Source organism: Talpa europaea, assembly GCF_964194135.1.
Source record: "Talpa europaea genome assembly, chromosome: 10".
Lineage (NCBI taxonomy): Eukaryota > Metazoa > Chordata > Mammalia > Eulipotyphla > Talpidae > Talpa > Talpa europaea.
Window position 1 is genome coordinate 24,849,874 of NC_140077.1, and position 25,923 is coordinate 24,875,796.

At 35.5% G+C, this 25,923-nt stretch overlaps 1 protein-coding gene across 1 annotated transcript in view; it reads right to left on the bottom strand.

The window, feature by feature from the left end:
• The window catches only part of TBC1D12 (TBC1 domain family member 12), a gene marked incomplete at its 3' end in the record, with an annotated part of 87,428 nt that overhangs the window by 33,134 nt on the left and 28,371 nt on the right, over positions 1 to 25,923 (bottom strand). The window contains exons 2-3 of the mRNA XM_084245110.1: positions 22,089 to 22,212; positions 3,926 to 4,041 (exon numbers count right to left, since the gene is read on the bottom strand). Of these exons, the coding sequence (XP_084101236.1) occupies positions 3,926 to 4,041; positions 22,089 to 22,212 (240 nt within the window). The remainder of the gene's footprint in view (positions 1 to 3,925; positions 4,042 to 22,088; positions 22,213 to 25,923) is intronic.

The window sequence follows — 25,923 nt, forward strand, 5'->3', positions numbered from 1 at the left end:
GGCCGTCTTGCCCAAAGTTATATAAAAGCCAATGCAGTCCCTATCAAGATTCAAAGATAGGGGCCTCCCTGGTGGCGCCGGAGGTTGAGCGCAGCATTGTGAAGATGTCCACAGACTCTGCAGTGCTGGTTCAATCCCCGGCGACCATAGTTCAATCCCCGGCAACCCACATGGCACAGATCTCTCCTGTCTCATCCGCTGCTCCCCTCAGCAGTGTATTTTAGTCACTGCCTGTTCTGTTCCCCAATCTGTCTCTGGTGAATTCTCTCATCCTCCTGCACATCTGGCCTCTACCCTGGTTCTTGTATAAATAAATAATAATAGTAAAAAAGATTCAAAGACATTCTTCAAATACAGGAAACATCACTGAAATTTGTATGGAACCACAGAAGACCCTGAATTATCAAAGCAGTTCTGAGAAGAAAAAGAACAGAAGTTATTACACAACCAGCCTTCAAACTATACTACAAAGTGATAGTAATCAAAACTATATAGCATTGGGCCTCCCAGGTGGCGCAGCGGTTGAGCGCTGGGTTGCGAAGCTGCCCGCGGCTGCAACGCCGGTTCGATCCCCGGCTGCTCCCGGGCCACCAGAGGAGGGTCCCGCATGGCGTGCAGACCTCTCCTGCCGCCCGCTGCTCCCCTCAGCAGTGTACCTCGGTCCTTCTGCCTGCTCTGCTCCCCGCTCTGACTCTGGTGAATTCTCTCACCCTCCCGCGCTTCTGACTGTACCCAGTGCATGTGTAAACAAAACAAACAAACTAACTAACTAAATAAATAAATAAATAAATGCCTCTATTTAAAAAAAAAAAAAAAAACTATATAGCATTGTAATAAAAACAGACACATAGACCAATGAAATCAAATTGAGACCCAGAAATAAACCCACATCTATATGGACAGTTAATCTACAAGAAGTCATGTATACAATGCAGAGAGGAAACTTCTCTTCAATAAGTGATGTTGGCAAGGGACTGTGGCAATGGATCACGGGTGTTATGGTTTGGGGAGAGCTACAGGGACTACTGCCCAAAAATTAACAACAATGTAAGAAAACAAATTTTTTTTAAAAGGGGGGTGCTGAGAAAACTGGACAGCAACAAGTAGAACAATGAAACTAGACCAATATCATATCACACTAAAAGATTAACTCAAAAGGGGTTAAAGACTTGGATGTTAAGACCTGAAACCATCAAATACAAAGAAGACAACACAGGCTTCGGAGATATATTCATGAACTCAACTCCAAAGGCAAGGAAAACAAAAATAAAAATAAATAAATGGGGGGCCTCCCTGGTGGCGCAGTGGTTAAGCGCTGGGTTGCGAAGCTGCCCGCAGCCTCTGCGGCGCCGGTTCGATCCCCAGCTGCTCCCCGGCCACCAGAGGAGGGTCCCACATGGCACGGAGACCTCTCCTGCCGCCTGCTGCTCCCCTCAGCAGTGTACTTCGGTCCTTCTGCCTGCTCTGCTCCCTGCTCTGGCTCTGGTGAATTCTCTCACCCTCTCGCGCTTCTGACTGTACCCAGTGCTTGTATAAATAAATAAACAAATAAATGTTAATAAATAAATAAATGGGACTATATTAAATTCTGCACAGAGAAAGAAATTATCATTTTTTAAAATTTGTTTTATTTATGCATACAAGTACTGGGGTGTAAGCCAGAGGTGTGGGCGGTGAGAGGATTCACCAGAGACAGAGTGGGGAGCAGAACAGGCAGATCTAATGAAATACACTGTTGAGGGGAGCAGCAGCAGGTGAGACAGGAGAGGTCTACTGCGTCATTTGGGTTAGCGCGTTGACTGGGGATCTAACTCATGCTGCAGTGGCTGGCAATAGCTTGAAAGTACTGAGATTTCTGGGTTACTAAGGAGGCCCAGAAACTGTCATTTAAACAAAAAGACAATTTATTGAATGGGAAAATATATCTGTGCATCATAAATCCAGCAAGAAGCTAATATCCAAGATCTACAAAGAACTTACACAATTCAACAAAAGAGAAAAAACAAACTACCTAATCAAATAATGAATGCTAAAAATGCTAGAAATGCTAAAAATGCTAGAAATGCTAAAAAGACACCCAATAAAGTGACAAATAGATGGCCAATAGACACCTGAAAACAATGCCCATTTCTACTTATCATCAGGGAAATGGAAATCAAAAACACATTGAAGGGGCCTCCCTGGTCGCTCTGGGGTTAAAGACAGCACTATCAAGTTATCACCAGCCACTGCAGCATTAGTTCGATTACCAGCCAGGCCAGGGAGGTGACCCACATGGTGCAGCGACCTCTCCTGTTCTTGCCTGCTGCTCCTTTCAGAGTTAATTTCAGCATATCTGCCTCTTTTGCTCCCCACCCTCTCTGGTGAATCCTCTCACCACCCCCCTCCACACCTTTGGCCTACACCCCAGCTCTTGTATGCATAAATAAATCTTTTAAGACACACACACAGGGCCTCCCCTGGTGGCGCAGGCAGTTGAGTGCCGCACTGTGAAGCTGTCCACAACCTCTGCAGCGCCGGTTTGATCCCGGCTGGCCGGCGAGGGTCCCACATAGCGCAACAGACAGACCTCTCCTGTCTCGCCCGCTGCTCCCCTCAGCAGTGTATTTCGTCAGTCTGCCTGTTCTGTTCCCTGCTCTGTCTCTGGTGAGTTCTCTCACTCTCCCATGCATCTGAGCCTGTACTCCAGTTCTTGTATAAATAAATAAATAAATCTTTAAAAAATTTCAATTAAATTAAAAAATAACACACACACGATGAAATAACACCTCACTGTCAAGAGAATAGCCCATAAAAAAATAAAAAAAAATACCAGAAACAATAAAGGTTAGCCAGGATGTGGAGAAAAATGAACCCTTATGCATTGTGAGAGCATAGACTAATCCAGCATATATGGAAAACAGTGTGGATGTTTCTCAAAATATTAAAAGTGAATCTACCATATGATATAGTGGCTCCATTCCTAAGTATCTAGGCAAAAATGCAAAAACACTGATTTGAAGGAATATATACATTCCTACGTTCACTGCAGCACTATTTACAATAACTTAGTTATGAAAACAACCTAAATGCCCAATAACAAATGAGTATATTAAGAAGATATGTTATATTTACACAACAGAATACTACTTGGCTATTTAAAAAAGATGAAATCTTGTTGCTATTTGTGAACCCATGGATGAAACATGGAAATAAAATAAGTCAGAAGAAAGACAAGTTATCCATGATTCACTCATTTAGAATATAAACAAAATAAAGTAAGACAAAACTAAACCAAAACAGATTCTACAAATCTGACTGCAGAATTGAGGCTACCTAAAGGGGAGGGGAAAGGTGGGGATAAAAGAGAAAAGAGACCCAATGGACTATGGTGGAGGATTATGGGTGCTTTGGTGGTAGGTGATGTGTGATATATACCTGAAGAAGTGTGAAACTACACCTCTAAATCACATATGGTACAAACTAATATTACCTCATTAAAAAAGATACAATTTTTAAAAACAGAATCTATTCTTAATAATAGTAAACTAACTGGTAAACAATTGGCAGTTACCCAGCACAACAGGCAAGGACAAATATAAAGTATGTATTAAATGTCAAGAAAAGAAAAATAATTGCCATATCATGTTAAAATAAAGCAGAGTAGGGTTGAAATAGTAACTGATATAAAAACCAAGCTTCAGTATTTCATACATTGTTTCAGAGACTTCTAGAAAATATGCATGATGCTTGGGTATCAATAATATATTCTTCCATAACAGTTTTAGGATACATGACAGGAATTTAACTTTTTATAATAAACCAATTTCTTTATCTAATTTCTCAATCTTTTATGTGACATAATAAACATAATTAAATTATGTAACATAATTAAACTTAAATTAAAAATATAAACATTGTGCCTGACGATCACTAGAACACTTACGATGGCCGATCCTCAAGAATCAGGGCAGTGGTAGAAAGGGGCTCAAATTCAAAATTCTTACGTCTTGAAGACTGAGGTGGTGGTTTACAGGTCCTCCCTGTTCGTGCTTCATATTCCTAGAATAGGTAAAAAAAATACTTTATGCGAAAGTTCTCAATTTTCTGTTTGTATTATTAGATCTGTATCACTGAGGATATACTATAATAAGGGGCACATTCAATTCACATATTAATTTGGTAAGAATATCAGGGAGACAAAGAGAAAGTCACTTATTTCCCCCTGAAGCAGCCTAAAATATGAATTTATATTATCAAAGTATGTTGAGAGGCAGACAGAAATGCAATAAATAAATTAGGCAAAGTTTTAGGGCAATGTTCTTGATGCTTTTAATGGTATCAGCTAGGCAAATTCAGTTTTTTTTTTAAAGATTTATTTTATTTATACAAGAGCTGGGGTACAGGCCAGAGGTATGGAAGGGTGAGAGGATTCATTAGCGACAGAGTGGGGAGCAGAACAGGCAGACTGACCAAAGCACACTGCTGAGGGAGGCAGCGGGCGAGGCAGGAGAGGACTGCTGCGCCATGAGGCAGGACAGGTCTGCTGGGCCAGCCAGGGGATTAAACTCGTGCTGCAGAGGCTGCAGACACCCACTGCTGCACTCGACCCACTGCGCAACTGGGGAGGCCCAGGCAAATCCAGTTTTGAATAATCTACAGGCAAGCATACTTTATAAATCTTCAGCCAGATCACTGATGAATATGTTGACACAAGTAACAGGTTATCCCTTGTAGTACTCAGAAGAGCTTTCTCAAAGCTGACATCAAAATTTTGATCAAAAATTGGCCTTGGGCCTCCCTCGTGGTGCAGCGGGTTAAGTGCAGCACTGTGAAGCTGTCTGCAGCCTCTGCAGCACGAGTTTGATTCCCGGCCAGCCAGGGAGATACCCACATGGCGCAGTAGACCACTCCTGCCTTGCCCGCTGCTCCCCTCAACAGTGTGTTTCAGTCAGTCTGCCTGTTCTGCTACCCGCTCTGTTTCTGGTGAATCCTCTCACCCTCCCGTAGTGCCACTGGCCTGTACCCCAGTTCTTGTATGCATAAATTAAATCTTTAAAAAAAAATGGTCTCAGATTTCAGTCTACTTTGACTCTAACTACTATGAATCTATCTTATTACTCTCAATTTAATTCACTAACATATCTTATTCAAATGGGGAAAAAAAGGTCAAGTACTTCACTAAAATTAGAAACTGTTACAGTATTTTTCCACTTACTCAAAACCACTAACTCTGCTAGATAGAAATGAATAACTTCATTTGAAGTTTTATTTATCTTCTTAGTAGATACAAATTTCTAAATTTGAGCATTTTTTTCATAACTTCACAAGCTTCTGAAATTTGCTGATAGTTGCTTCTAGAAATATTGCAAAGATTAGTAATAAACTTACTGACTTATAATTTCCAGAAGCCCATTTTTCCCTTAGGACAAAAATCAAGCCAGTTTGATTATCTCCAATAAACAAATATTTTTTTCATGTAATTCTCAAAGATTAGTCAATGATCTCATGAGGCAATCTGCAAGTTCTTTGGCAGGTACAGAAAAAATTAATTTAAATGAAGAAAATTAAATATACTTAAAGTGGTCAATGATTTTACTTACTATTTTTCCTACCACAGCTATCATTCTTTTTATATTACCATCTTTCCAACTCTTTAAAAAGTATTTCTGGGGCCTCCCCTGTGGTGCAGCAGTTTGAGCGCAGTGCTGTGAAGCTGTCCACAGCCTCTGCAGCACAGGTTCGATTCCTGGCCAGCCAAGGAGATACCCACATGGCGTGGCAGACCTCTCCTGTGGCACCCACTTTTCCCCTCAGCAGTGTTTTCGGTCTGTCTGCCTGTTCTGCTCCCCACTCTGTCTCTGATGAATCCTCTCACCCTGCTGCACCTCTACCCTCTCACAATGCATAAGGGTTCGTTTTTCTCCACATCCTGGCCAACCTTTATTGTTTCTGGCCTGTACCAGCTCTTATATGCATAAAAATAAATAGATCTTAAAAAAAAGAAAGAAACATTTACAAAATAAAAAAAAATGCTGTAAATTTTTAGAGAACTAAAAGCTTAAAAACATATCAACCCATTCTTATCTAAAAATAGGATTTATATATCCTGAATGATTCAAATATCTGCTGAATAAATTAAAGATGTTATTCTTATGTGATTAGAATTACAAATTAGAAATAGTGAAATCTTAAATCAGTACTTTCAAAATTGACTACAAAGTGGTACTCTAATTATTGGCTACGTTTTTTATTATAAATAACAAAACCCCAACTCAAAACAGGTTTAGATGAATTTATCAGATTACAGGACAAAATATTCCATATGATTGGCTAACTTCACACTGTTTGAACTAGAGGTTCACAGCATTACTGAGACTCCTCTACAGCTGTCAGCTATGCCCTCCTCCCTGTGTGGGCTTCATCTAGAGGCTGCTTGCTACTCAGATAAATGACTGTAACTCTACTTGGCACATCCTTATAGCATTTCTCAAAGATTCTCCCAGCTGCTCTTCTAGTAACCTTCACAAAAGGGAATCATTCTTGGAAATTCCCAGTGTATATCTCATTCTACATACAATCAGAATGACCTGCAAAGTAAACTTTATTAATATGATGAGTTAAAGTCAAAAAGGCCTACCCCTGTAGCTGAGGCAAATCACATGATTCAAATAACTCAAGTTAAAAACAGTAGAGTGCTTAAGTAACTGAGAGACAGCTGAAATATGTAGGACTTCATTTAAAAATATAAACAAATACAATCTCATAGGTGAAATTCCTGAGGTCATTTTCACTACAAATTCATGTGTATCACACCATACAAATTCCCCATATATTTCTTCTATAGATACTGAATAATGACCTAACTACTGATAATTTTATAGATTGTAAAGAAACCTTATATTACTAAAGAAAATTGCAAATATCATAGTCCAAGGAAATGAGTAAGTAATGCTACCTATAAAAGATTCACTACCTGAAAACAATGAATCAGACTGCCTCATTTTCTGTAAACAAAGTTCAGTTTTTACTGACTTATTTTATGAATAGTAACGAGATACCAACCAAATGTAACACAGGCTTTTATTCTTTCTTTTAATATACAGAACATATTTCTATAGGATGCTGTAATAAAGTCTATTTTTTAACTTAACTTTCATTTCCCACTCAAAAGGTTCTACATTTGAAATGTGAAATGTTTAACTGGGGTAACTAGAATAGTAGATAAAACTAATGCTGGGGCAGGTTGGTAAATATCTGCAGGATAATTAATTTTACCTACTATAAGAAAATTTGGGCCAAAGAGGCTATTTATTCTAAGCTTGATCAAGAGATGATAGGCAATTTTTTATGATCTCTATTTTTATGATCTCTATGATCTATTTTTTATGATCTCTATCTCTAAATTATTTACAATTCTCAGCCAAAGAAATACTGTATGTACATAGAAATAAAAGTTGTTTTTCAAAATAAATAAGTAAGAGAGGGAGAAACTGAACACAAAGTAAAAAAGGATTACTGGTCATATAACCAACCAAAAGCAGTTTTAAACATTATCTTAAAAAACAATTCTACTAGGTTGTGGAGATCATAATTTTCTATCTATAGAAAGTAAAATATAATGTATTTGGAAATTTGTGGCTTTGGACAAATTTTCCAGTATCGATACAATACATAGGCTTAAAAAAGCACTATTATCTCCTACAACTTGAATAAAAGTGAAAATGATATGCTTTGGGTTAAAAACCCCAATCTGGGCATAGCAATGCCTATCAAGTGTGTATACACTTTTAAGTAAAAAGGCACTATTTCCTAATATACTTTTAAATAAGTGATTTAAATATGTAATTCTAAATTTAAATAACTATTTGATTTCATCTGTATTCCTAAAAGTAACATATATACATGTTGGCCAAAAAATTTCTTCAGAAAATAGGGTATACTCCCAGTTGGTGGACTGGGTAGTTCACACCAACTTTTTTTCTTTTAAAAGATTTATTTTTTTATTTATACAATAGCTGGGGTATAGGCCAAAGGCGCGGGAGGGTGAGAGAATTCACCAGAGACAGAGTGGGGAGCAGAACAGGCAGACAGACCGAAATACACTGCAGAGGGGAGCAGCGGGTAAGATGGGAGAGGTCTGCTACACCATGTGGGAATCTCCCTGGCCAGCCAGGAATCGAACCCACGCTGCAGAGGATGCGGACAGCTTCACAGCGCTGTGCTCAACCCGCTGTGCCACCAGGGAGGCCCCATACCAACTTTCTTGATGAAAATAATTTTGTGACACCTGTCAATGGGAAAACAAGCAAGGTGAAGCTAGCAATCACCTTGTTGTGCATGAAAGCAATTCTGGACATCTATGTAATTGGCAACTCAATGAAATCCTGGCAGTTAGTTTGAAGTGACCATGCTTCTGAAATGACAGAAGCTGTGGTTTAGAGTAGCAAGAAAAAAGGACTCAATTGAGAAAGAGTTCCAAGTCCTCTGAATCTTTAGCTTAATACCAGTCTGCACATGTATTTGGTGAGATACGACAAGGATGGGCAAAAACAAAGTCTGACAGAAAATAGTTAACAAGGAGCAGGAAGCTAAACAGTTTCCAGAATTCATCTAGACTTCAGGAGTATCTCTATTCCACTAAGCAGAAAGGAAAGTCTGAATACCCAAAACAGGAGAGACAAGTCTGTTCAGACTCACCAGCAACTCTGCAAGTCAGAAGACAATGAGAACATTTTCACAATGCTCGGAGAAAAACAGTAACAAAGCTAGGGCAGCGGGAGGCTATTAGAATCCTATAATAAAAATAATAACCCAATTTTAAAATTAAAAATATAAAAAAAAAGTTTATACACAAATGAAAGTTGAGAGAACAGCTTGTCAGTAGACTTGTACTGTAAGAGATTTCAAAGGAAATTTCTCAGACAGACAACTACAAATCAGAGACCTACTGCAGGGGAGGAAGAGGGAGAGGGATCAGAGGGAGAGAAGGAGGAGTGGTGATGGTGGTGGTGATGGTGCACGGGTGCCTTGGGGAAGGAAATTCTATGGGGACTCAACCTGAGGGGGTTGAAAATATTGTTTAAAAAAAATTAAAAATTTTAAAAAAATTAAAAATTTTTAAAAAAGGAAATTTCTCAGGTAGAAAAAAAACATATAGTATGAAAGCATGAATCCACACAAAGAAATGAAAAGCACCAAAATAGTAAATGTGGATAAATACAAAAGGCATTTTAGAAGACATAAATAAAAGACAAACTATAGACAAAAAAAGAGCAAGTCATTATTTAAGTTTTTAAAGGGTATCTGAAAACTAAATGCAAAAATTATACCAGGGGGCCTCCCCGGTGGTGCATTGGGTTGAGTGCCATACTGTGAAACTGTCTGCAGCCTCTGCAGCGCGGGTTCAATTCCCAACCAGCCAGTGACAAACCCACATGTCATGGCAGACCTCTCCTGCCTTGCCCACTACTCCCCTCAGCAGTGTCTCTTGTCCATATGCCTGTTCTGCTCCCTGCTCTGTCTCTGGTGAATTCTCTTACCCTCCACACCTCTGGCCTGTACCCCAGCATAAATAAATAAACCTTTAAAAAAAATAGTGCTAAAACAATGTTGAATGAAACTGTTATGTGCTAGCATAAATCAAGGCGATGACAACAAGTTGTACAACTATTCATTATATTCTTCACAACATGCACTAAGTTAAAAAGGAGTGGAGGGACAAGCTTTACTTAAGAATATCTATGATGAAACAGTAAGCATTATTAATTTTATTAAATCTTGACTTATCAGTAAACATCACTTTAATGTCCTATATTATAAAGGGAGAAGTATACATAAGGAACTTCTGCTGCACACCAAAGTACAGTGGTTACCTATAAAGAAAAGTACATGTGCAATTATCTGAGATGTAGACTTTTATCATGAACATTATTTTTACTTAAAAGAAAAACTGACAGCAAACTAGTTTTCAGAATTGGGTATCTGGCAGACATTTTCTCAAATTAAGATAAAGTGGGCACTTCATCACATTGGTATTCCCCCTTCCATAAAGCATAACCCCAATCAAATCATAAAGGAAATAAAAATTGAGAATGTGGCATGAAAATATAAATATGGCATTAAACACACACACACACACACACACACACACAGTCTCTGACTTATTTTCTGGCACACAGGTCCTAAAATCCTTTGAACTCTTGGGGAGTGATAGGCACTATTTTGTGAACAAATGACTGTTGGCTAAAGGTTCTTGGACACTGCGGCTGTTTGCTAGGGAGACCAACCAATGAATTAGAGGGCTGGAACTTTCAGCCCTATTCTCACTTCTGGAAAGGGAGAGGTTGAACCAACCACTAATACTAATACTTAATCATTTCTACATAACAAAGTCTCCATAGAAACTGAAAGGTAGGGCATTCTTGGACAAGAGAGCCCTTAACCTGTGGGATCTGATGCTAACTCCAGGTAAACAGGACTGAACTGAACTCTAGGACCCCAGCAGGTGTCAAAGAGTTGGGCAGGGGCGTGGGGAGAGGATTCCAGTTGGTATTAGAAATACATAGTAGAGAACAGTAGCTTTTCTTTTACAGGACATTCTAAAAAATACCTGGCCAGTCCTCCTCAAAAGTGTCAAGGTCATAAAAACAAGGGAAGATTGAGAAACTGTCAAAAGCCACAGACAAAAAAAAAAAAAAAAAAAAAAAAAAAACACCCATTGTAATGAAATACAATATGTTAATGAAATCCAATCCTGGATTAGATCCTGAAACAGAAAAGGACTATTAGTAAAGAAAGTAGCAGTTTCCAGTGAAGGCTGAAGTTTACTGAAAGTAATATACCAATGTTGATTTCTTAGCTTGACAAACGTCCATAATAATGCAAGATGTTAACACTAGGGAAAACTGTACTTTCTCAACTTTTCTGTAGCCCTAAAGTTATTCCAATATAAGAAGTTGATTAAAACAGGCACAAAAGAAAGTGAGCCAGTGATCTCAAAGAAATCAACAGAAATAAATGTTGCAATAAGAGTCAACCTTTCAAGTGAAAATGACATTCTGCAAAATCTATAAATGCCACCGTGTTTAACAGTTCCCAATACTTAAATTTTTCAGGAGTGGCAAGTGTTGATATTATTGTGATTTTTGGATACTATATAATGAAATGTTACCACATTTGAATTATCTGCATAATTTCGTAAGTCACTATTTGTTAAGCACGTTACAAAATCACAGATAGGTAAAAACACTCAATTTAAATGCAAGAAAGACCAGTGGATTTTAATGCAACAAAGTTACAGGGCTTCAGATTCTACAATATAACTTACCTTTGAGAAACTACCACTTGTTGAGTACTGGAGTGGTATTAAAGAAAAATATCCACCATTATCTAAAAAGGTTTTTAAAGTCCTGTTCCCTTTACTATCTACATATCTGTGTGAGATAAGATTTTCTCCATACTTAAAGTAAAACTACATACAGCAAGAAATTGAATATGGGAGTAAATATGATTATACAGGTGTCTATTAAACCAGACATGAAAGAGATTTACAGAAATGTAAAACAACAACCCCCTCCTTCCCATCAATTGCATTTTTAATACGTTTTACTAGAATTAACATAAATAACATGGCATTTGTTCATTTTTAAATTATTTTAAAATGAATATTTCAATTTTTCAGCTTTAATTTTGGCTACAGTAATAATTGATAATCTCTATAAAACAAAACTCTTTGAGGTCCTTAACAACTAAGAATCCAAAGGAGTTGTGAAACTAAAACACTTGCGAACTGTTGACCAAGAGCAACACTGAAAAACTAAAACAATATTATATCTAATAAGTTAAAAATGAAGATAAAATAAAGTATAAACTATTCATTTAATCACACACCAAAAAGGGGAGGCCGGGGGAAAAAAAGACCAGACGGAATAACTTAAAATGAAATAGCAAGATAATAAATATGAGCCAATAATGACATTTTTTAAAAAGCAGATGGGATTAGACAGCATATAACAGATTCAAATATATGTTGTACCAAAAAAAAAAAAAAAAATTTAAATATAAAGACATAAAAAGTAAAGGAGAGAAAAACAAGTATCATGCAACGCTAACTAAAAAGCAAGCTGCAGTGCCTAATTTAATGACACCAGACAAACCATCTCAATAAGAATTATTACCAAGACAAAAAAGTTTGATACTAAATTAAACCTGAAAAATTATGGTGCTGGTGTTCAAAAGATTAATGAAAAATATTTCCTTCCCACCTCTCCCCCAAAAAAGACAAGCATTAAGAGGTTAATTCAAGACATTAAAACAAAGTTTCAAAATACATGGAACAAAAGGAGAAACAGCCAAATAGTTTATAGTAAAGATTTTATTACTCTTCTGTCAGTGACTTATTGAACAAGTGGACTGAAAATATAAAAATCATATAAGACTTGAACAACACTATCATCTAACACAACCAAATAAATATGTATAACAACATTCACCTACCATCTGCAGAATATATATTCTCTTCAAAAGAATATGCTATACCTGGGGCATCCCAACCAGAAATTACAATGTATATGACCATAATGGAAAAATTAGAAATCATTTATAGGACTATATCCAGAAAATTCTGAAATACTTGAAAATTAAAACAACACACTTCTAAATAATCATGGTAAAAGAACACAGAAAAAGAGAACACATTTTGAACTGCATGAAAATGAAAATACTGAAACTTGTAGAATGCACCTAAAGCATGATTACAGGGAAATTTATAGCTTATTAATACACTTACATGAAAAAAGATGAGTGATATAAACTCCATGAAGGATATAAAGTGATACAAAGTCAATACGTGGGAAAAAAGCAAAACCAATCCAAAGCAGAGGAAAGGACTAAAGAACAAAAATAAATGAAATAGAAAACAGGGAAAGTAAAAATCACTGGGGAAAAAGTTGTTCATTTGTAAACATCAGTAAAATGATAAACTTCTGGTAAAATTGACCAAGAGAAAATCCAAATTAGTAAAATCAGGAAGGTAAGAAATAACTTCTAACCATATGCATTATCACATATCCAACAAGATTTAAAAAAAAGAGATTATGAGTAATTTTATTCCAATGAATGCAACATAGATGAAATGTAAAATCTCTTCAGTGATTTGTTACCAAAACTGACTCAAGAAGAAACAGAAAATTCCAGTCCATTATCAATTAAAAATATAACATTTATAATTAAAATTCTACTAAACAACAATAAAAAACCCTCCACATCTGTTTTACAGATCCTCTCAAATGGGATTGATTTTGGTACTCAAAGGGTGTTTGGTAATATCTAGAGATATTTTTAGTTGCCAGAACTCTGGGGAAGTACTACTAGTATCTAGTGGGTGAGGCCAGGGATGCTACTCAATATCTTATATTGAACAAGAAAGTACCCTCAATAATAATTATAAGACCTAAGATATCAATAGCTGAGACTGAGAAAACTTGGTTTACATAATCCCACTAGTAATGTCTCTCAAACACTTAAGGTAAAAACACTAATTCTACACAAATTTTTTTGGAACAGAGGAAAGAAATAATTTCCAATTCATTCAAAATAACACTAACCTGATACCAAAATCAGATAAAGACATTAAAAAGAAAATTACAAACAAACTTGCTATAAAGCTTTTAAAAATATATATAATTATAGAGCAATATCTCAAATGAATATAGAAGTAAAAAGTACTTAACAAAATATTAGCAAAAAACTTGTGGTTTCTGGTCCAGCATGCAAAAGAGTTCAGAAGTTGCCACTTTATTGTGGCAAATAAAAAGTAAAAAAAAAAAATTTTAAAAACTAACTTCTTAGATCCATCAGAGAAATGAGTTCACGGAGCACCTACTGTCTAATAGATCAATTGATACAGAGAATCACAATTTACCATTTGTGGGAACCATTGTCGGAGCTGGAAACCTGAACTGTAATTGACAAATTGCCAGTGAGTCAATATGGAAAGGTCTGGGAGAAAAAATTCCATGAAGACACACTTCTTTACATTTTTATGAGTTTTAGCTCAGGAACTCTTCCAAGTCCACACAGTGAATACTAGGAAAAAAGTATCTCTCCTGCTTATAGCAGTGTAAGGAAAGAGGAACAATTTTGAAATATTCTAGAACATTCTGTTCCTCTTAAACAAGGCCTGAGCTCAGGAGAAACTATTTTACCATAAGCAAACATGCAGGGATTTTATCAGAGTCAAACCTATCTGCCACTGTAATGCCCAAATCCAGCTCCCTCTTACCATCCACATGAAGTTTAAAAAAAAAAAAAAAAAAAAAAACCCAACTTTCTCCCACCTGAGAAGCATTGGTAAAATTCAGAGTCCAGGGGCACAGGACCACCAAAAGACTGAGAACTAATCAAGGAAGTATCGAACTGTAGTATAATCAAACTACTCAGCACTATAAAGAAAAGGGCTATAAAGACAGGAAGGAAACTTAAATGTATATTACTAATAGAAAGGGTTAATTTGAAAAGGCAGAAAACAGCCTGACTCCAATTATATGACATTCTGGAAAAAGCAGAATGATGGAGACAAAAAATAGGTAAGTGAATGCCAGGGCTTAGTGAGGTAGGGATGAATTAAAAGGCAGAGTAGAAGGAATTTTAGGGTAGGGAAACTATTGTGTGCAATACTATAATGGTGGATATGTCTCTACACATTTGTCAAAACCCATTTAATGTATAATACCAAGAGTGAATCCTAATGTAAATTATGATTTTAGAGTGATATCCATGTATCAATGTAACTTCACTGACTTTAACAAATATACCACACTGATGAGGGATGTCAATAGTGGAAAAGGTTGTAAATATGCTGGGGCAGAGAATATATATAGAAACCCTCTATATTTTCTGCTCAGTTTGGCTGTGAATCCAAAACTGCTCCAAAACCTAAATTTCACCCATTTAAAGTGTATGTAATACATATATACATACTTGTATATATACACACATACATGTATATGCAAACTGAATCCAAATATGTATAAAATGGATAATATATGACTCCTCAGAGTTTATCCCAAGAATACAAAGTTAGTTTAACAATAAGAAGCCTTTTAACAATTTAATAAGAAAACAGATTGCATATGAGCTTTGCCTCATCTGAATGGATGACAAAACTAGACAGGCAGGTATCATGAGATACCTGAGACAAAAGCTCCAATCTCTAAATGATGGTTATCAGCTGTGCCTTCAAATTGTTTTCTACATATGTTGATTCCAATATTATACCAGTCCCCAAGCAAAGGTAACCAAGCACACAGAGAGATAAAATAGTATCTGCTAACAAAACTAGGAGCAACAATATTCAATATAGACAGACCTACATTATTTCCAGACATTGGAATTATACACAGGCTAGGAAACAACTATACTTACTATGTTTAAGGAGATAAAGGCCAAGCTTGAAATTTCAGCAGGGAACTGTAAACTGCAAAAAGTGATATAGCAGATTTGAAAAAGAATCAACTAGAACACAAGAATAGAAAAACAAAATTGACATTAAGAACTCAATGTATAGGGACAAGGGATTTGTATTCACTATGTAATTCACTCTGTTTGGGAACCAGAAGAATAGGCTACAATAAATATTAATGTCCTAATTTGTAAACCCACACTTTTCTGATTTAATTTCTACAATGCCTACAAATTTTTCTAATATATGTATTTGATGTCTTAGTACCTTACTTAAAAGTATTTTGGATAGAACCCAACTTTCAAATACTGTGATTAATGACCCTTCACTCTCTACCCTATATCCCTGATGTGAGTATGGCCTATTAACTAAACAAGTCTTGTGCATTCCTATCTGCTCAGGGAACTTCTTCTAAGTGAAATGGCTTTCCCCATGTCTTATCTACCTGGTGAATTCCTACAAATATACTTCAAAACACAATTTACATGTCATCTCTGGACAGAATTAATCACTTTTACCTGTACCCTCATATATTGCCCACGCTACTACTCTTCTCATCACACTGTTAAAATTGTGTATCACCTCCTCCCTCATTATACTGGAATACTGCAAATGATACAACTGATTTACTTATATACTAAGAAACTGAATCATAATTTATATACCGGCAATATATGTTGAATAAATTATACAACTATTGAAGTTGAAAGTCAGACAATCTTAGAGAAAAATTTAAGACCAGTTCAAAAGTTTTATCCCTCAAGTTTTGCTTAGAGTTTGCTAATGTGCAGTCACCTAGTGAATTGGTAGTAAGAGTGTTCTACCACAATCTAATGCCTTGGGCTCTTTATAAAGGATGCACAGAAAGAAGGTGTAGTAGGAGGGAAATGTGAGAAAAGGTCAGACTATAGGTTCACAGGAAGGGAAGGCAAGAATTAAAAGTTTCTTTAGGAACTAAATACAGGAATTGGGAAAAGGAAAGAATAGAAGCTTCTCTTCCAAAAACAATGTCAAAGTCAAAATAACCTGATATGTATACACGGACTCAACCTTGAGTTTCAGTAGACAGTGAGACCACTCCTCCTAAAATGGTTAATGTTAAACCCACATCAGTAAGTAAATCCTCGTGTTGTAAACAGTTTATAGACAGAAAAACATTTCAGAAATAGAATAAACTTCCCCATATGGACATTTCTACCACCTCAAGATCATGTCTGCTCAAGATAAATGGGCTCTTCTCCACAACTTGAGCTAAGAGCCAGGGAAATAATCAAGTTTGGAGTACAGAGGGTTGAACCAATTCTAATCCCTTTATTGGCATCAGAATTTTATTCTAGAATCTGTGAATTATGTGCAGTAAAACTATAACCCATCCCACAAGTCAAGCTTAAAGGAAACCCTGGAGTGAAACATACCATCTCTCTCTGGCATACAGGAGTGCCTTAACAAACTTCATTTTGCAAAGTTATTTGCACAATTTTGTTTCATTTTGCAAAGTTATTTGCACAATTTTGTTTCTTTAATCTAATCTGAAACCTAATATAGAAGTCTGACATAAAGACAAAGTTTTAATATAACTTGATACTCAAACTATAGTGATGAAAACAACAAGTAGTATTTTCAAATTGCAAGCCCTTTCCAAGGCCAGTCTGTCTCTAATAGGGAAAAATTTCCTCCAAATCTTACCCTGCCCAATTTGTGAAAATTTACTATTTTATTCTTTTCCTTTTTAAAAAATAATTTAAACTTTTCCCCTTCTGCCTGATACTTCTCCTCACTCCGAGAAGCATAGGCCCAGAATGTTAGGAATTACTTTCTCAAACTTCTGACCACACAAACTAAGTTTTATGAAACCCATCTATTCACACATAGGAAAGATAGAGTAATTTATCATTAACTATAAATAAAGAATACACATGCAGCTGGAAAGGTAGTTATTCAACTAGCTTTTCAAGGTTGACAATATATTCAGGAAATAAAAATAAAAATAAAACATGCAAGGGTGTAACAATTTTTGGGACTTTTCAAAAATAAATTCCGAACATAGTTCAGTTGCTCCACAATTTAACAATGAAAGAAACAGTTAAAGCCTCAGTCTAATTTTACACCAAAGGTCTCTATATATCATCATAATTAAAGCCACCAAACTATTTCAAATGTTCTAATGCTATACCAATAAAGTTAATAAACAGAAAAGCTATCTCTAAAACTTCTAAAATATACTTAACTAATGCTAACAAAGCAAATGTATTCTAGTCCTTTCCATAATGATGTTACTGCAGAACAAAATTTCAAAGGCAAATGCTTAATGAGGAGAGTGACTTATGCTACCTTTAGAAAATTTGAAGTGCTCAGATTAAGAAATGAAGTGTCTTAAAACTTTCTGTACCTGTCAAAAATTAAACTAAAGCTTAAGCCAGAAAAAGATGACTGATGAAAAACTTGAAAGATCTGCTAAAGTACTATAATCTCATCTTCTCAATAAAGATGTCAATATGAAAACAGTGCCTAGCAAAAAAGATCATTTTCTAATGAAAGATTGTCAGTTTGACATAAATAGGGTATATTTAATATAGTATGCAATCATGTTACAATTATACATGACATGGCTCATTTGAAATCTTTCTCACTTGCAATTTAAAAGTCATAAGATTGATGATGTAGTTGCATTCCAACTTCAGCCTATTAATTTAGAAAAAATAAAAGCTTGGGTCAATTGAGCTACAATGTTACTGAAATGTATTTATAATTAATTGATGCAATTATTTACATGGCTCACCAACTGGTTTAAAAGGTCACAAGCAGGAATTTCACACCTGCCAGAAAACACATGTAATAATCCTCATAAAGTAATATTATGAATATTCATGATTTGGGAATTGATTGTCAAATTAAATGCCAAATTGAGTCAGTCTGACTTTGTTATTGCCTAAAATGGTTTTTATATTTCTTTACTGTTAACATGGAATTGTTAACACTAAAACTGATTACACCTTTAGTAAAACTGAATTGAATTTTTAAAAAAATATTTACCCTAAAAGTATCTTTTACTTTATATTAACATTGAAAAGCTATAGGGGGCCTCCCCGGTGGCGCAGCGGTTGAGCGCTGGGTTGAGAAGCTGCCCGCAGCCTCTGAGGCACCGGTTCGATCCCCAGCGGCTCCCCGGCCACCGGAGGAGGGTCCCACATGGCGCGCAGACCTCTCCTGCCACCCGCTGCTCCTCTCAGCAGTGTACTTCGGTCCTTCTACCTGCTCTGCTCCCCGCTCTGGCTCTGGTGAATTCTCTCACCCTCCCGCACTTCTGACTGTACCCAGTGCATGTATAAACAAAACAAACGAATAAATTTAAAAAAAAAAAAAGCCTCTTTAAAAAAAAAAAAAAGAAAAGAAAAGCTATAGGTGCAAAAATGCACAAAGTTAAATTTAAAAATATATATGCATATCTGGTGACTTTATTCTTGAATTATAAAAAAATATATCTAACACCATATATGTAAAAAGATAGACACATAAAAATAAATATGTGATTTCTGTACAAAACATGAGTTTAGAAAGGTCTAAAAATATGAAGGAGAAATAAAATGAGACATATCTTCCTATGTGTTATATTTTAAATAAAAAATATAACTGTCACTTGCATAATTAACAATAGAGAAAAAAGCTTATAATTAAATCTTACTTTTCTATATAGTTTATAATCTTATAAGTGTCTTTCCACTTAAAAAAAAATCTTGCCCTAGTACATAATTATACCCATAGTTAGAAATATTACAACTCCTCTCTGAATATCTGTTTTTATAAATTATTCCTATGAAATAATGCAACTACTAAAATTTACCAAAAAGTCTCACTATTTTGCCACTCAAAAAGCAAAAACTTAGGTCAATTGAAAGCTCAAGGGAATTTACTTTTTCTTAGTATTTCTGGTGTTGCCTCACACTTTTTCAGGCAGTTTTACATTGGAATTACTAGCTACCTTCATATTCTACATTCTTTTTGTGTGTGTGTGATTACTTTTTTTTTTAATAAAAGATTTATTTATTTATTTATTTATTTATTTATTTATTTATTTATTTATTTATACAAGCACTGGGTACAGTCAGAAGCGCAGGAGGGTGAGAGAATTCACCAGAGCCAGAGCAGGGAGCAGAGCAGGCAGAAGGACCGAAGTACACTGCTGAGTGGAGCAGCGGGCTGCCCACCATGCGGGACCATCCTCTGGTGGCCGGGGAGCAGCCGGGGATCAAACTGGCACTGCAGAGGCTGCGAGCAGCTTCACAACCCAGCGCTCAACCGCTGCACCACCAGGGAGGTCCCCATTTTCTACATTCTTAATAGCAAAGATGCTACCCTAAAACATAACAGAAGTATCCTAACACTCTTCATGGCTTTTCTGGAATATCTTAATTTTTTATTTCCTATTCCACAATTATAATCTATTTGAAAGTATTTCAAACATAGTTTTATAGTCATGTCTTACAGAATTTAAAAACCAGGTTGTGAAAAAAGTTTTCAAGTGAAAGAGACACAAAATTCTAAGATTTCCATTACCATAAATAGAAAATCATGCCCACCTTGAAAATAAAAATTGCAGGGAAGAAGAGAGCAAAGTCTGACAAACAGGGAGTAGAGGAGTCACACAGAAGTAGGGAAAGAAAAAGGCAGAAATATGTTCCATTACATGGTGAAAAAGATAGTGATTATAAGGGTAGAAAAGGGTCAGAGTAACAGTGACTTCACTATCCATCACACCTTCCCAAAAACAAACACAATCATGGAAAGACACCAAAATGCACACTAATACCTACACAAGAATGCAAAGCTCAAAAACTAGAAGTAGCTGGGAGAAATGATCATCTGTAAAAAGGCCAGAGAAGGGACCACTGAGGACAGCAACTGCTTTTCCACTCCACTCCTCTTCCATACAAAAATAACATCTGTTCTTTTCCTGACCACTCTTCAAATTTTCACAAAATACATATAAAAAAGAATGTAAGGCCTTGGCTTATCAAAATGAAAATAGCACATTAAGAGCATAAGATATGAGTAAACAGATAATTATCCAACCAGTAACTGATCTAGAAACCTATATATCACATAATGTTAGTTCACATGATATAAAAGTCTATGCACATGCATATTTAAAGTAAACTACCATAAAGAATACAAACCTTCAATAGCAAGACCACTGTTTTGCCTCTAGAGGGCGAACTTGGTCTTCCGGAAAACTCTAGACAAAAGAAGTTATTTTCAGACTTTACCAAAAAAAAAAGTTAAGTTAAAACTTAAGATGATGAGATAGCAAAGATTCCCAACATTTCCTAGTTAATAATGTCCTTAGTGTCTCAGTACTTTTTTATTATGTCCCCTAAACCAATAGAAATATCTAATCACTATTAAATAGTTATGTCCAATAAAATAAGGATCGAAGTCCTAATGCTGAGTAACCATTTGAAATTTAATACACATAAATAGAAAGGGGAAAAAAAGTTTTAGTTCAACTGTAAATAACCACAATTACTAATTGGGTGTGTATATCTGATGTGTACTTTTAATTTCACAAGTCTTGAAATCAGATTGAACACCATTTTACCCTCCTTTCCTGTTCCATACTGACACTTGCACAATATTATTATCGCAACCTCAAAAAATATCAGATTCACAAATATACAATGCCACAGAAAATAATATAGTGCCATTTAATATTGAAAGTGTATACTACCTCAAGCTAACAATATATACCTATCCAAAGTTGTGGGGCATCACTGAATTTCTCCTGCACAGTAGCTGCAAAGTAGATGTGCATGTGCTTGGGCACACAGCTTGAGAAGCACTGCAGTTTAAGTTCCATAGTCATAGTTTTATGTACCATTCTATACATGTACTTGGTAAATAAAATTAACTGTAACAACTGGTTGAAGATCTAAAAATTATTTTCTTATATATTTTTGAAGTTAATTAAATGAATACTATTAAATCCTTAAAGAACGAACTTGAATGACGATTACTGGCTCGATATGATTATTTTTATAAATGCTGGTTGTATTCAATCTGTCCACTACAACTGAGAAGAGAAAAAGTTTATAAAACATATGCTTTTGAACATCTCTGAACTTAAATATGCTAGACATTGATTCATTCCCACTGCTTCTATGTCTCACTGATCTCCTAGGACTGAGGGGCAAGTTAGGAGTAAATAAGACTGAAAATTCTTAAGAACTCAAATATCGAAGTATCAATAAAATGATGAAAAGCATTGGCTCCTAAATTACCAGAGAGAGATCTATCTACTCACCCATCTCACCAAGGCATTGGTTTAGGCAAAACACCAGAAAAGTGACCAAGAAAATAGTTTAGCTTCATAGTCTATCACCCAGTTTTCGCTTTCTATTGTTTCATCAGTTTACAACTACCTATATTCATAAAATCTATGCCAATGGAAAATGTTACCATGTTCAGTTAGAATTTTTACAACCACAAAAGATAATTGAAAATGTGTCCTGTTTATTTAAAGAAATAGACCTTAAGATTACCACAAATACTGTAGTCTAAAACTGTGCATGTAGGAAAACATGAATGAAAATTACCAAGAAAAGAACATTTGAAAAGCTAAGATAAACTGTATAGCTATATTAGTACTTACCTGCTGAATGATTTTGGAAGTTTTCTGAAGATTTTCTCTTGGAGGGACTTTACCAAATAATTTCCAGCCAGGGGCACTATGGACAACTGATTTGAGATCCTTTGCCCTTTTTGGAAAAAGGTTTCTGAAACACAGAAAAGTTACATGAATTTTGTTTTTGGTTACCAGGGAAGTACTTAATTTTTAAAGTATGTATATTCCCATGACAAATACAAAAGTTTTAACTAAAATAATTTTTACTACTTGTGACTGTTAAATTAATAAGACTCAATTATAAACACCTGGCTTATGCAGACATACTAGGAAAATCAGCAGAGAGATATTAAAGAAATAAGCAAATATGGAGAAAAATAACAGCCATAAATAAAATGGACATATTTGCACTGAACAGCTATATAGTTTACATGTACTTGACAATACAAGAACTTAAAAACAAAAAAGTTAAAGAGAACCTATGCATCCATGCATCTACCGAACCCCCATGGTGTTAATGTGTATATGTAAATTATTTTTCTGAGGATAGCCAAGGCTCTTCTTGCTTCTGCATCTCCATACTGCTTGTTAACAGAATGGATGCTATCTGACCACATGTTAGCCAATCAATTTCTCTCTCTTTATAGTTGCCTTTGTAAATAAAACTTTCTATTTTCTATTTAAAAAAAGAGTAAAAAAAAGAGTAACCAAGGAAGAAAGTACCTCTCACTGAAAATTTTTAAAAATCTGCACAAGATTAAGGATTTTTTTTTTACCTATTACCTTTATGTCTTAACAATCAAACAAGGTATCTATTGCACATGTAAACAAAGATGAAATTCAAAACACATATTCATAAACACACCATGGGCCAATCAGAAAAGTACTGATGAATCCACCTGGAAAATCAACCCATCACCTTAAGGTGTGATATAAATGATCATAAAGAAAATTTTGGTTTGTACAAATAGCTCCAAACTGAAGTCCCAAATAAACTGGCTTATCTACACTCAAAATATCATGCAAATATGGAAATATAGTGATAAGGAGGTAAACTTATAGCACAAAATGTTCAGGCTTTTCTTTAAAGTTAGAGAGATATCAGTGGACTCCTACAAAATCATGCAAGTTAATAAACACTCATTTCCTTGGTGAGCAATGGAAGAAAACAGATGACAATGTAGAGTAATTTCATTTACAACACTCAAGAGTTCATCTCAAGAGACCATATAAAATAATTCAATTGTCTATGAAATCTGTAGGTTAGAGATTTTTGATAATGCTTACACTGAAAACTGGTATATGTATAACAATTTCAAGTCTCAAAGGATGACCTATAAATTTAAACAAGGCTTGATATCTTGTATGCTGTTTATCAATTTATTACCCTGCAGCTCTATAATCACCCTGCAATATAAGCTCTGTAATACAGACAGAATTTCTGAGCTTTTCCTTTAATATAAACATAAAATTGTTAAGCTTTCTCAATAGAAGGCACTGAAGGGACATTAGAGAAGTAAAGGGCTCTCCTCTGGTTTCTAACTGCTGCAGAGTAGGTTAGTGGTATGAGGTGTGAGGATGTAGGCTGGCACCCAAAGTTTTCCTGCCAGTGTCAATGTACCTATCCCCTGTATAAGCCCCATCAGCACACCTGTATTTCCCAGAGAACTCTCTCCAAGTCTTGCTCCCTCTATAAGCCCTTATGTGGTCTGCCTACACTCCAAGTATGCTATCCAGTCATGCCAATGACAGGAAAAAATGTCACCATGGTTTATGCAAAGAATTCTTGAACATGACATCAAAAGCATGATCCATAAAAATTTTTTAAAAATTGACAGTCACACCTAAAACTTAATGTTGTAAATCAATGTTACCAAAATAACAGAAAAAAATTGATACTGAACTTAATCAAATTAAAAACATTCATAATTCAGAAGACATCACTATCACAAAATGGAAGATGTAGAGCATTCCTTCTACCAAAGTAAAAACTGAGCTGGAAAGAGCAGCTGAAATTAACCATTTTAGAACTTAGAAGGTACATGAAGGCAGAGGCTACTTCTGTTCCCTCATAAGGGACCAGGATGTATGAACCAACTACCATCCTCATTTCTCATTCTCCCCCTCCTGTAACAGTGGTTCCTAGAATGACTGACACTACCAGGAAGGAACAGTTGGGACTATGTCCTTCTAAAGTTAGAGGTTGGACATTTTGGTTGTTCTGGCAGAGCCCTAAGGACCAGCAGACACCATTTAGTTTCAGTCCTTTCTGCAGCAGCAACCTCCACTGTCAGAACTTGAGAGAGATAACATTTTTTGTCCCTCTGTTTGGAACCACACATTTAAGGAAATCTTTCTCAGATCACAAAATGACTACAGAAATAATAGAAGAAAATTGTGACCCACTTCGAAAGTATTACACACTTTTTTTTAAAAAAAGATTTATTTATTTATGCCTACAAGAAGTAGGATACAGGCCAGAGGTGTGGGCAGTGAGAGGATTCACCAGAGACAGAGTGGGGAACAGAACAGGCAGATTGACTGAAATGCACTGCTGAGGAGAGCAGCAGGCGAGTCAGGAGAGGTCTGCTGCGCCATGTGGGTAGCTCCCTGGCCAGGAATCGAACTCATGCTTCAGTGGCTGCAGATGGTTTCATAGGTTGTGTCTTAACCCCTAGTGCCACCAGGGAGGCCCAAGTATTACACACTTTTGCTGTATACACTAACGTTGAATCATTATGCTGTACAAATGAAACTAAAATAATGTTGATTATACTTCAATAAAAGATGTAATAAAGAGTAATCTCATTATCAACAACCCACTACACACCCTAAGGAACTAGAAAAGAGCATACTAAATCCAAAGCTAGAATATAGCAAATTTAATAAAAAAACAGAGTGAATAAATGAAAGAGAATGGTTAAATAACAAACTTTAAAAAACAAAAGGTTGTCTCTGGAAAAATTAACAAAATTGACAAACTTTAGCTAAGTATAAGATTCCAATTACTAAAAGCAAAAATTAAAGTACATTACTATCTATTATCACCACTACTATCTATGCAAATACTACAAATAATTATTTACAATCAAATCAGATAAGTAAAATGGGAAAAAAATCTAGAAATATACTTACACCAAAATGGTAGTATGATCCAAGAAGACAAAATCTGAATAGACTTAGAAAGAGATTATCAGTAATCAAAAATCCCCCAACAAAGAAAAGCTGAAGACCAGGTAATGTGATTGGTGAAATTTATCTAACATTTAAAGAATACCACCAATCTTTGTCAGCTGAAAAACTCATTACAGGAGACAAGTATCACACTGATACAAAGACACATAGACAGTACAAGAAAACTACACACCAATATCCGTTATGCACAAATCCCTTAGCCACAAAAATTCTCAACAAAATGCTAAGAGAGAATTTAGCCGCTATTATAAGGATTATATACTACAATCCAGTACAACTTATCCATGGAATAAAAAGATGGCTCAATATGTTGAAATCAATCAAGACAATTCACCAAAGTAATAGAATAAAGGGTTAAACACAATCATTTTAAGTGATGTAGGGAAAAAAATGACAAAACCTGACTCTTCTGTGACAAAAGGATCCTTTTACAATATATAATAATTAACTCAAAATGAACCAAAAGATCTAAATTTAAGGGTCAATAAAACTCTTAGAAGAAAACAATGGTGTCTTAAGTATGCCAAAAGCATGGACAATAAAAGAAAAAAAATGATAAACTGAATTTCATCAACATTAAAAACTTCTGGGCATCAAAAGACACAATGAGAGTCAAAAGACAACTCACAGAACAATAATAGGAAATTATGCAAACATTTATCTAAGA